This window comes from Strongylocentrotus purpuratus, unplaced genomic scaffold (assembly GCF_000002235.5).
Source record: "Strongylocentrotus purpuratus isolate Spur 01 unplaced genomic scaffold, Spur_5.0 spur5_scaffold_15, whole genome shotgun sequence".
Taxonomy (NCBI): Eukaryota; Metazoa; Echinodermata; class Echinoidea; order Camarodonta; family Strongylocentrotidae; genus Strongylocentrotus; species Strongylocentrotus purpuratus.
In genome coordinates, this window is record NW_022145600.1 from 32473955 (window position 1) to 32486540 (window position 12586).

The 12586-nt window shown below is 41.3% G+C and overlaps 1 protein-coding gene across 1 annotated transcript in view; it reads right to left on the minus strand.

Annotated features, from left to right (window-relative positions):
- The window catches only part of LOC589728 (probable JmjC domain-containing histone demethylation protein 2C), a 54425-nt gene that overhangs the window by 12267 nt on the left and 29572 nt on the right, over positions 1-12586 (minus strand). The window contains 8 exon segments of the mRNA XM_030986234.1: positions 55-244; positions 588-666; positions 4333-4380; positions 4383-6344; positions 7989-8111; positions 8584-8733; positions 9678-10004; positions 10412-12312. Coding sequence (XP_030842094.1) covers positions 55-244; positions 588-666; positions 4333-4380; positions 4383-6344; positions 7989-8111; positions 8584-8733; positions 9678-10004; positions 10412-12312 — 4780 coding nt within the window.

Sequence of the window (12586 nt, forward strand, 5' to 3'; positions counted from 1 at the left end):
ACACTCAACATGAAAGGTAATCAAATGAAGAAGTCTGTGGGCGATATATTTTACCTTCGGAAGGCATAGAATCTACAGAATATGTTGTTGAGTTTGGACTGCTTCGATGAAGGCTTGATCCGACACTCTCTGCATTTCATGAGGTTAGGTGTGATCTCAGAGCAGTAGCCATCCTGAAGGAAAGCCTCTCCAGACTTCTTGAGTTTGGTCACGGTAGGCTTGGCAACCGGTCGGTTCAGTTGACCTAGGGGTAAGATATTGCACATAAAAAACAATTAGATTTATGACTCATTGACAAATGACACGTTGTTAGACTACAATTCAATCGTCCTTTTTGTTCTTTAAATTATCTTCTGCCAATTATCAACTTATATGAACTTCCTAATTTCACTTATTAACATATGCAACTTAAATTCTTACATAGGCTTTTATCAGTAAGCATATTTATCATCAATAAATATTTATTAGATCAATTTTGAACATGATAAAAACAATCAATTGAAATAAACATACATCTAAATTAAACATAGTACAAGTCTGATCCTTTGTTCATAGAACCAAATAAAGGTTTCATGATGAGAACACACCATCTTTGTTGTCTTTGCTGGATCTTGTGAGCTTCCTTTTCTTTGGAGTTTGTGCAATCAGATTGAGCAGCTCTGTGATCTATAGAAAGGAATAAAACAAGAAAATCATCAACAATCTGAGAATAAATAATCTGTTACACAGTCATTGATACAGGGGGGAATACATGTCAACATGGAAAGATAATCATCATTTTTTTCTGTTCTGTGTATGGTTTAACAAATAGAAACCTCCATCAAGATGTGGGTCACAGTCATTGTAACATTAACCACAGAGGAATGCGTTGTAACTCATCCCCTCCCTGCCTCTAAGGCAACGATCCAAATCAAACAATGTACTGGTACCCAGATACAGAGAAACACATTAAATGAAAAGGGTGCAGAGGGAATGGAGAAAGAAACTAATAAATGGGACATTAAAGGGTAACTGTATTGAGAAAGAGAAAGGTAGAAAACATAAAGACAAAATATAGGACTAATGGCATTAATAAGAAGGAAGAATCAACAGTGAAGATGTGTGGTTGTTTTCTAAATGAGAGGGGAGATAAAGGGAAAGATTAGACAGGTTTTTTAATAGGAAAGAGATAGCGGGGAGAAATTCTGAGAAAAGTAAGAGCAAAGGTTCACAAAAAAAAGGGTAAGATATGAGGAAAACAGAAAAATAGAAATAAAAACAAAAACAAAGGAAAAATAAAGATAAAAAAATATGTACTAGAGAGCAAGAGAAGGGGACATACATATAAAGGAGAAATTAAGAAGACAGAAGAAAGTAGAGAGTTCATGTTTACTCTTTGGGGATGGGGTATTGAACGAGGCCGGGGTGAGTCGTGCGACAGAGTGAGTGAGGAGCCTAAAGGGAAAGGAACTATGGTTAGGATCCCTGAGGAACATGAGCATTGCTCAGCCCTTCCTTCCCCTAGTCACATGCCATCATATCATCAACCAGCTGAGCTAGCTCTCCTACCTACCACAGTAGATACTATTCACAAGTACTCATTAGGTTAAGGAATGTCGTGATAGTATCCACAAGTACACATGGGGCATGGGAAATCATTTTACACATTAGTTGGTTGGATGAAAACAATGTAAAAGTTAAGCTGAAATGTCACATGTCAGGTTACTGTTCTACAAGATGGAATGACAACAAGAGCATTTCTTTTTTTATTGGTGATATCGTCATTCTCCTTTTAAAATATTGTCTTTCCTCACACATTACATTGAAAGAATCTGTGCCAAATTGTTATTTAGTCAATCTCACTCATATTTTCCTGAGAGATATCTTTGACACATGAATACAAACCTCAACCAAATTAAGTGATTTTCCTTGTACAACATAAAAGAAAAACTGTTTCTCTGTTTAAACTTTGATTAAAATAAACACCAAATTCATACAACTTTCTTGATGGTCTATTTGTTTTTCCCCTGGGTTATAAACTAGGTTTTAGTGTCTAAAGGTACATAGCTTCTCAAGCTCTTATGTCATATCTTATCCACAACCAGGTCACAAACCATCAACATTTTACCCATTCCGGATTTGATTGAATTCAATTCAGCGTGTCATAAAAAGTAAACAAAGGCGAGTATTGCTCCTCTGAACAAGTCATACAAACACTTCAATTGCTTGACAGACTGATGGGTGTTATATATGGGTTAGTCATCAATTTAAACATTATGCTGGTGTCATTTGAGCAGGTGTCACAGACATGTTACAAACTCAACTCACTCTCAAACATTTAAATGAAACGTGGTTTTATAAATTTGTATAATGAAGACAAACCACTGTTAATGTATTTGAAAGTCATTAAAGGTAATACAAAGTTTTGGTATGGGGTCATGAATTTGGTTCAAATGAACAAATTGGAAGCATATGCGATCCTAAAATATTCAGTGATTGTTGTCACGGTTAAAATCGAGTCTAAAGTTATGAAATTGTAAATAATACACACTTTACGATGTATAGCTCCCTCTCAAGGTCAAGATATTAATCAAGCTATAAAACAATGCTTCTCGACTAAAATCGACCGATTAGCTATTCCCATTTGGAAATTATATATCACAACTACATATTCTGAGATATTCATGGCCACAGCTACCATCGTACGGCCGTAGGCGCTATTTGAAATTTATCAAAATTTACCGGGAGCACCGGTAAATTTTTATATTCAATATTTCACGAACGCCGAAGTGTTTTAGGGGCTGAATTTTCTAGTGATTATAATACATCCACAGGGGCATCCAAAAATATGAAAATTGTAAAGAATCACTTCCAGCCAATTTTCAAAATTTCCCAAAACTTTGTATTACCTTTAAGGCCTTTTACGCTTTAAAAAGATGTCACTTTTAAAAAAAGAATGATTTTGAACGATAATATTGACTGTACTAGAAGAGTCTGTTTCTCTTCCCATATTTCCTTGTTGGTAAAAAAATTAAAAATTAAAACCAATAATTATGCATAACCATCATACGCATCCATAACAGTACAATTTTATTCACAACTGAAAAAGCTATATACACTGAATATCATAAACTCTATCCACACAAGTACTGATAATTTGACACTTGATAGCTGTAATAATCTTTCCCAAACAAGAAGTTATTTGACATCACTTAATAATCAAAACATAGGACCACTTCTAAAACACAAGAGGTTATTTGACACATAATCTCAATGTAGGGACCTTCTTTGCCTATCTTCTTTGCTCTTGGCCTACGTGATTGCGTGACTGATCTATCCCCTCTTCCTGTTCACCCCGTAAGGTACTTTCAGTGTACTACTAATTGCCCCTCTGACGACTGTTTCAAAGAACACCCATATCTGGGACACCAATAAGACTTCTATTTCACCTCCTGTGCTCGAATCGCATCTTGGCAAGACACGAGTCGATTTTTAGGGTTGGGCTTAAATTGGCTCTTGACAGTAACTGTTAAGCGGATCTGATTCGGGTTTCCTGGCGAGGGATGTGAGGGGAAGGTACATGTATTACAGATGAATCATGTTCATATTCAATGAATTCAGTATGCCTGCCTTCAGCATGCCGTTCGTTGCTCATCGTGTACAGATAACACGCAATTCATTTTTTTTCATCAATACTATTATTATGATTCCCTTTGCCTGAGCACATAATTTACTTCTTGAATTTTCACGCACATTTATACACTTTAGCAACTGATATGAAGAAAAATAAATAAATTCAAGGTACTGTTCAATATTTGAAGTTAAGTTTTGACTTGTGCACAAATCTATCCTAAGATGTTTGAAAATATAACAAATAAAAAGTTAAATGCCTAATGACCATTACTTTTTCCACCAATTATTTAAAATATTTTCTTTGTTTTCTATATGAAAATTACCATGATACAGATTCAACTTCTGAAGAAATATTTTACTTGACGTATGTTTTTGTGCCATTTGTGACAATTTGGTTTTATTTTGCATCATAACTCAAAATAAGTCAAACAATACCTTTAATTGACAGATAGCATGCAAAAGTGACATAGGTTAATATACATGAAATCAGTAGACCCATACAACAAAGGCATGTAAATGCGATGAAATAAGGATTAAATATAATTGATTAAACAATTTGAATATAAACATACATATATCATCTGTTCAGAGCCAAAAGGTGGTTAACTCTATGTTAATGCAATATACAAAAGTTAACACCTTTCTAAATCAGAACAAACAAACGATATGTTCATATTGGAGAGAGTGAGAGACAAAAGAAAATAATGTGGTGATACTGACCTGTTGAGTACTTTTGCTTTCAACGTTGTTTGACATAATCCTACAGGCTTCTAGTCCTAGCACATATTCCGACTTAGGTTTCTCCGCTTCAACAAGCTTCTCCTCACTCTTATCTCCTTTATCTTTCCCATGCTTCTTGGGATCTGCCGGAGACCCGTGCCGCTTACGGTCTTTTTCTTGGTCCTGTCCTTGCCGCTTTTTTTCGATCGCGACTTGTGGCTGGAGACCGTCGATGCCTCCGAGCAGGTGGAGGATTTGTCCTGATCAAAATCGTAGACGTGGTTGGGAATGCTTTTTGGAATGTCATCGATGGTGACCGATTTGTCAGCTTCCATGCTCTGCGCCACCTGTGCAAAGGTACCACTCATGAGATGTCCATTGGGGAGGGAATTGGAGAGCTTGGTCGATAGACCGGGCTCTTGCTTGGGATCAAGGTTGTTCGTGGACGACGCACCGGACGTGGGAACACCGAACGGTGTCTTGCTCTCAGAGTGTCTGGCCAGCCAGGCCTTCTTGAGATAGACGGGTCCGCCTGCACGGTGTGGCGACGCCGACTTCAAGCTACGCCCCTCTGAAGAATCACTGGCAGTACTACGTGGTGAAACACACCTGTTGCTTTCGCTATCAGACCACGTCCCGTTGGTGGTTCTATGTGACTCGCCCGACATGAGAGATGCAGGCGCTGAGGAGTCGAGGCTTAATCGCTTGTACTGATCAACTTTCTCAATCTTTAGCTCAATGTTTTCAGTCGCTTTACAAACCGTCGGAGCTCCAACAGACGTATTATGAGCGCTTGGTTCCATCACAAAATTGTGGTATTGCTCAATATATGACATACCAGTGGACTCCTTTTTCTCAGAGTTCCCACTATCACTGTGCACATCATCCTTCGTTTTAGGTCTCTTCTTGTGGAACACTGCAGCCGTGTGACTGGGCTTGCGCTTCATAGTACCTTGATCAACATCCATCGCTTCACTCACTCGCGTCATGTCTTGAGGACGAAGCGCTGACATGAGGAGTGAGCTAGAGCTTGTGGCTGTAGTTGTTTGGGCAGTTGAGTACACCTGATGGGCATACACTCCCATGGTGGTTGTGGTAGTACTGCTGACAGAATGGGAACCAAGTTGAAGTACAGCCGCTGAGAGCTGCTGGGGAGTTGCCACTTTGAGAGGGGACTGCGGGGGTATGTGAGACTGTCTCACCAACTGACTTGCAGTGGTCTGCTGGGCTGAGCTATGCAAGGGAGGTGGAGTGCCTATCGTATGCTTGATGACCGGTACTGAATGGGATACATCATTATTTGTTCTGCTATCTGATAACGCAACATGCTTGCTCGCCTGCGTGAGATGGATATCATGATTGGAGCCCGCTGCAGTAAACACTCCTGCAGAATGATGCATCATCTCAGGTCTTCGCTCACTCCTGGATGCTTGAATCACGCTAGAATGCAATGCCATCTCCGACCTATCTGGTTCTCTCTTGATCAGAGGTGGAGGAGTTGGAATGATCCTCCTGGCCCCCTGCATCGCTGCAGCATTAGCAGCCATCTTATATTCCTCATTATGTTTGTTGAACATGTCCCCTTTCTCCCCACCATGACTGGAGATCGTGTGCAGGAATGGCTGATACCCTACCAAATTATCAGGTTTAGGCTTGTAAGCCGATGCCGACGCCATCTGCCTATTCTGCTCTGTCCTCACAGGCACACCTGCTCTAGGTTCCTCTGATTTCATAGACATGGTATTGTAGTACGTGGTGTGTGCGTCCGATCTCACCGACGACTGATACGTCTTGAACCCCTGCCCGTCATGAGTCCTTGCATTCAGGTCTGTCCTTTCAAGTTTAATTTTGGGCTCTTGTTTGACTTCCATGGGGTATTTGTTGACAAATTCGTCCTGATATCGCACAAGTCCTGCATGTGCTAGTGACTGCCTGTAGTGCGGATCGTCATAGGGATGTTTGCCCTCTGAGACAGGATGTTTGTATACACTCTCGCTCTCCACACCAGGAAACTGAAAAGGAAAAAGCAAAAACAGGATCAAATTAATCTTCCTGCTCAGAATATCTACAAGCGTCTGTTAGAAGAGAAATGCCTTCTCAGCTTCCTTGAAAATAAATATATAATTTTCTATTTCTCCAAATGAAAATGATCAACACCGTGAATTGGAAAAAAGTATTGTTTTACAACATAAAATCTTCAAAAGGTAATTGTGCCACGTAGCTGATGAAATAATTTAAAAAAAATCATGACAATTTCCCTCATTGCTGAGTGCTGACAATTGTTTTTCAAGTAACATCTTAATAAAAATTCAAGTACCATTTGAACTGCCAATCAAAGTAGCAATGTTTGAAAAGATATTCTGTTTTGATGCAACACTCCAGTCATTTCTCACAATCCTCTCGCTTGATTGATACACATTACTCTCTGAAAGGTCTAAATGATATCATGAACATGTAAAAGCAAATACTACCCCCCCCCCTTTTTTTTGGGGGGGGGGGTGTTGGTGTTTGAGGATTACTCAAATTTAGTTATAGCCAACATGAAGGCTTAATCATTGAATTTCAACACTTGAACAGGCCGGTTAATCAAAAAGGTTAAGGTCAAGACACATATCAGGGACAAAAAAACTGTTGCCCCTTCCTTCTTACATGCAGTCGCCCCTGTAAGTCAGTGTTAATGGCTAAAGGAAGTCACAATTAGAACATGGAGAAGTTTATAAGTGTCTGACTAAGTAAGTCGCCTTGACATTTTCACCGTTTGGCTTGTGATCCAGCGAGCAGAAGTAAATTTATGACACCACAGGATCCTGTATTGCTGGAGAGCCTCTTTGTGGGCATTTAACTATTTAAGTAAAAGAATGTCTCACTTATCAATATGCCACTGAGAATTAAGTGAAATCTGATAACATTTGAAGTGACTGTGTAGAGCGTCAAAACTGGTCATCACTATCTAGGAAGCACTTCCTTGTTCACAATGTAACTGCTTTCAATATTGATCACTTATTCCATCCTGCAACATCCACAAATAATTATGCATGTCCATTCAAGTGACACCCAATTACGTAATTGAATATGATTTGCTAATGTTTTATTTCAACTTGACCCACTTAAAGGTATAGACCAGTATTGGAAAAGCCCCAATTTGAAAAAATGAAATGGAAGCTCTTATTACCAATCATGTGAAAGAATATGTTTTGACTAATACATGATAAAAATTTTGCCAGGAAACCACCTACTAATTGATATATTTGGTAAATTAGTTTATCTATTGGCCCATGTGTGCGTAGTCCCATATATATCTTTCTGTGTACAGTGCTTGTAACTTTACGAAGACTGGGCCATATTTCTTATCATTTTGATGATTCCAGAACCTTGCAGTACACACCAATACTTATATGCTAGATGATCAACCTTTTCTGATCGATTCAACAACGTTTCTTTCACAATGCAATCGCACGACCATAACTGGTCTTTATCTTTAAGCGTGCCTTCTACAAAATAATAATAAAGTAACATGGTGCAATACAAAAGAAATGTGCCTATATTCTCTGCCTAACGGTGCCCTTGCCAAATAATCAGGGAATCTCTAATAAACACGTAGCCATTGCAAAGTATTCAAAGTTTGTATTTATCTATTTATAGTTTGTCCTACTTACCCTTAATCTAGGATCAGAATCTTGGTGCTTGCGCTCCTTTTCTCTTTGTATTCTTTGCCATTCAAGTTCTTTCTCCTCCCTCTCCCTCCTCAACCTTTCCTCAAGCTCTTGTCTCTCTTTGTGCTGTAAATGATGGACAAAGGTACCGTTAAATACAAATCTAACTGGATCTTTCAAACATTAGCTCCCTCATCTACAAATCATAAACACATTATATGAAACATGCACGCACCTATCATCACTACCAATTTTGCCTATTTCAATGGCTTGTCTTGATGGGAGCATCCGTCCGCTACTTGGATGCCCACCCAAGATATTTGTTCCAAATAAAAGAGAACACGCATTACATTTCTTTCAAATCTTCAGGTGTAACTGTATCCCTTGAAAGAAGTGAAAGGAATCTGACTCACACATCTTAAAAGCCCCCTACATTATGTAGTTTAAAGTGTAAAAAGACTGAAAGACTGAAACACAGAAGTGACAAGGCAAAAAGCCGGAAGCCAGAAAAACAAGCATCTATATAGTTTGGTCTGGCCAACTCTAGGAGATGATATTCTTTCACTGATAAGAATGGTAGTTCTGCTTGTTTACTCACCTGTCTGTCCACGACCTCCTTAGGAAGCTGTCCCTTGTTCTTGGGAAGAGCTGTACCTTCTGTGATACTTCCACCTGCTGTAGGTGTGGAGAAGGAGAAGGGCACCTGCAGCTTCCGCAGTGACTCCTGGAAGTGCTGCTGAACAGCCGCCTGAATGAATACAAGGGCAAGTGTCAAAGTTATTAGTGTATGCACAAGGTTAAGTAGAGTCACAACAACACTTACAACATTCAGGGACGCCAGTAAGAATTGATCAGAGGGCCTGAAAATCACATAGAATGAGCTATTTTGTACACAAAAAAGCCTTAAGTATGGTCTGAAAATAACTCGCTATTGCCTGAAAATTGGCATCCCTGAACATTCAAAGAGAAAACATTGTGGTAACATGGTTTATAAGAGTTTACAGGCCTTGAATTTGTTTACATGCACATCCTGTTTGTGACATACATTTTAGAGGATAATATGATCAAAGCTAGGAAGAAGTTGTCTGTTTAGAGCCAGATGGGAATTAACTCATCCTTTTACACAGAGTTACTGCCCTTCTGGCATCAAACAGACAAATTACAAGGTGACATAACCTATAGGTTACAATATACCAAGTCACACAGCAAGGTTGCCATTCATAATTAATCAAATTCATAATAATTTCAAATGAATGTTTTAAAGGTTGACATATTTACTCATTACAGTATACCGAGGTATTCCACTATTCATGGGGGCATTGCACTCACATAGGACCTGGCAACGCAAGACACACCCAAGAGTGATCTTGAAGACTGTTAAAGCCCATCTGTACTAGTGTAAAGGAGTGATTAGACCACCATGCAAGGTCACTTGACAGGTGCTAATCTCATCAAATCAGCTCTCAATTAACATAAGAAAAAGAGGATCACGGGGACCAATTGGTCACCGATTAACATTGTTTGCTATATAGAGGGTGCAAGTAGTTATAAGTAGTGCAGTGGGGCTTTAACTGACCCCCAATTGCATCCAATTATAAACTTGACCTGTCCCAATATCCAGTGCTAATAATAGAGTGATTGGGTAGGTAGGTGTCAAGACCAAGGTTGGTTCCCTGGTGGGTGATTACTAACCTGGGCATCCAGTTCCTGGTACTGATGCCTGGCTGCATGGTGAGCAGCGACCGCGGCTGCTGCTGCTGACTCATGCCCTACCAGACCCTGGGCAGCCTGGGCGGCCTGGCTGACAGCGATCAGCTGAGGGTGCACATGGTGCTGCGCGTGCTGAGGGTGGACACCGCCTCCAGGGAGATGGGAAGGATGGGGTTTCTTGTCGGCGCTGAGAGCGGCTTGAGCGGCAGGGTCGATCCGTCGATCCTGACTAGTTGGAGCTGATGGATGGTGGGGTGGTAAGGAAGATGGACCCTTCTCAGCTGCAGCTACAGCAGCAGCCTGGGATTTCTGATGTAGGAAAGAATTGTATAATAATCATTATGATTACTGATAAAACTAAGTGTAGTTGAAATTTGAAAACAATCATGAAAGGAATTTTTATTTAATCAGATTCTAAATACAGATAGACTTCTTCTGAAGAAAACAAATATGGCAGGCATAGTTAAAATCACATATTCTGTGGTTTAGAAGCCAGTTTGGTAAATCCAAATAGAGGTTCATCAGAAATAATGCCTCCAGCCTCATCTACAGTGGTAGGCACAGGGTTAGTCAACTTAATATATGGGAGAATAGTAATTTTTTATAATTTAGTTAGTGTATAAATAGTATAGCATGTAATATAGCAGTGAGTGAAGAGAGGTGTACTTATGTCGAACATGCACACAGTAGCAAAAAACACATTCTAATGAACCAACCTGTTGCTGTAGATGAGCCCTTTCCAGTTCTTCATGCTGTATAACCCAGCTTGGTGGCAGTGGTAAGCCATGCTGCTGATGTAGTGCCTGCAGTTGAGCTTGTGTCAGACCAGGGTGCATGCTTCCCTGCAGAGCAGTAGCAGCATGTTGTGGAGACACAATCCCATGTAAACCACCACCCATACGTATCCTAGCCATAGGATCAGGCTGGACCAGCCCCACGATGCCCTGAGCATGAAGCTGCTGCAGCGAGTGCCGATCCAGACCTGCCAGGTGGTGCTGCGGGAAGTGCCCAGGCATGACCAGCTGAGAGGCCAGCGGGTGCTGCTGATAGAGTTGGAGATGCGCAGGAAACATGGCGTGGTGTTGGTGTTGGATGGGATGGTGGGCTGGAATGTGACCGACTGAGGGCGCAGCAACGAAGGCACTCGGAGAGGCAACGATGGCGCTGGGGTTGGCCCCGGGGGCGGGGGCTGCGGTGGCACTGGGATTCCTGAGTGCAGAGTGTGGGGATGGAGTGATGGGGTGTTGTCCTGGAGATGGGGAATGGTGATCCCCAATCTTCATCAAGTGAGAGTGAGTTGGATGGTGCTGAATTGAATCCACATGAATCACTTCCGAGTCGGACAAATTGGGGTCGCGATAAACCTGTACTGGAGTCCTTAGGTCAGCGACCAGAGTGGACTTTTTGTCCGACCTGGACTGATCCGAATCTCTGCTCCTATCTGTGGAAGAAGAAGACTTCCCACCCTCACTCTTCTCACTTGTTGAACTACTTGTTTCTCTGCGTGGATCTCTAACTTCAGGTCTCGCAATCCTTTCCCCAAGCACGGGTTGTGGAGCAAATGACTTGGATGAAATATTTGTAGAGTTTGATAACTTTGTATTTTCACTTGTAATTCCATAGGAGTTTCTATCCATGCCTGGTAGTCCCGTCAATCCGCCATTCCCATGCGATATCACAGGTACAGAGTTTGACGTAGCTATCGTCCTGTTCGGTAACACACTCTGCAGGTTACTACTTGTATATGAGGTTGTGGTTATTGGTCCACTGTTCACTGGTCTATCACTAATGCTAGATGGTTGTATTTCCTTCGTGGAAATATCTGACGGGACTAAATTGGGTTCCGTTTTCTTACTGACACTTGAGGAAATATCCGAGTCTCTATTCAATTCTCTTGCAATGATACCAGCGATGGCTGAAGTGAGTGACTGTTCCCTCAGATCAGGCGGAGGAAACTCTCCAAAGTTCTTCCTCTTTGCTTCCTTTTCAGGAATGGGTGGCCTTAAACCAGCAGGCCCGGTTCCTTCAGTTTTGGACTCAACCATTTGTTTCGAGACGGTTGTTGTCACACTAGTAGACACACTCAACCTGCTTTGATCACTTGCAGGTGTTTCTTGAGGAGTAACCTCGATGCTTACAGGTTGCTTGGGTCTGTGTTCCTTCTTTGCTTTCTGCTTATGTTTCTTGACAGAGTCTGGAGTCGAGGATCGCGAGTCCTTTTTGTCACTGCTAATGGCTTGTTCCTGTTTATTGACTGCCTTACTCTTAGCCTTACTGGAGTTACAACTCACATCACTATCCTCTCTTGGTTTTGGTTCCACTTGCACAGAAGGAGTGTTTGATTGCCACACTTTATCCGGTTTTGATACAGACACGCTATGAACAACGCTTTCACCACTGGGAATACTGGGGTCAGGGGTTTCACCTTTGCTCAGCTCGACGACGCGTTCCTGGGGCGATTCAGAAAACCCAGAGTTTGACCTGGGTCGCTTCTCAGATGTAGAAGTTGGCAATTTCTTTTCCTCTTCAACCTGCTCATCCGACTTTCTCTTCCTCTCCTTCTTGCTCTTGGGTGCGCTGCTGCAGGATCCTGGGGCTTTCTCCTTGCCAGCTTTTTCTGCAGGAAAAGCAAAGGTTAAAGAAACATTGAAGAGGCATATCATTTAGACAGTCGCACCACGTACAACCTGTTCAAAAGGCTTCAGTACAGTATAGCTGAATAGGGGGAATCTAACGTGATTTCAGACTGATGACATATCTCATTGGAAGAGGAAACAGGATGACGCCAGGCCTACGAATCATCAAGCCGCAATGTGGTTTGAGCCGCCAAAACCAAGCAGCGCAAGTAATAGCAAAACCACCCAGCACTTGAACACATAACCCGCAGAGGT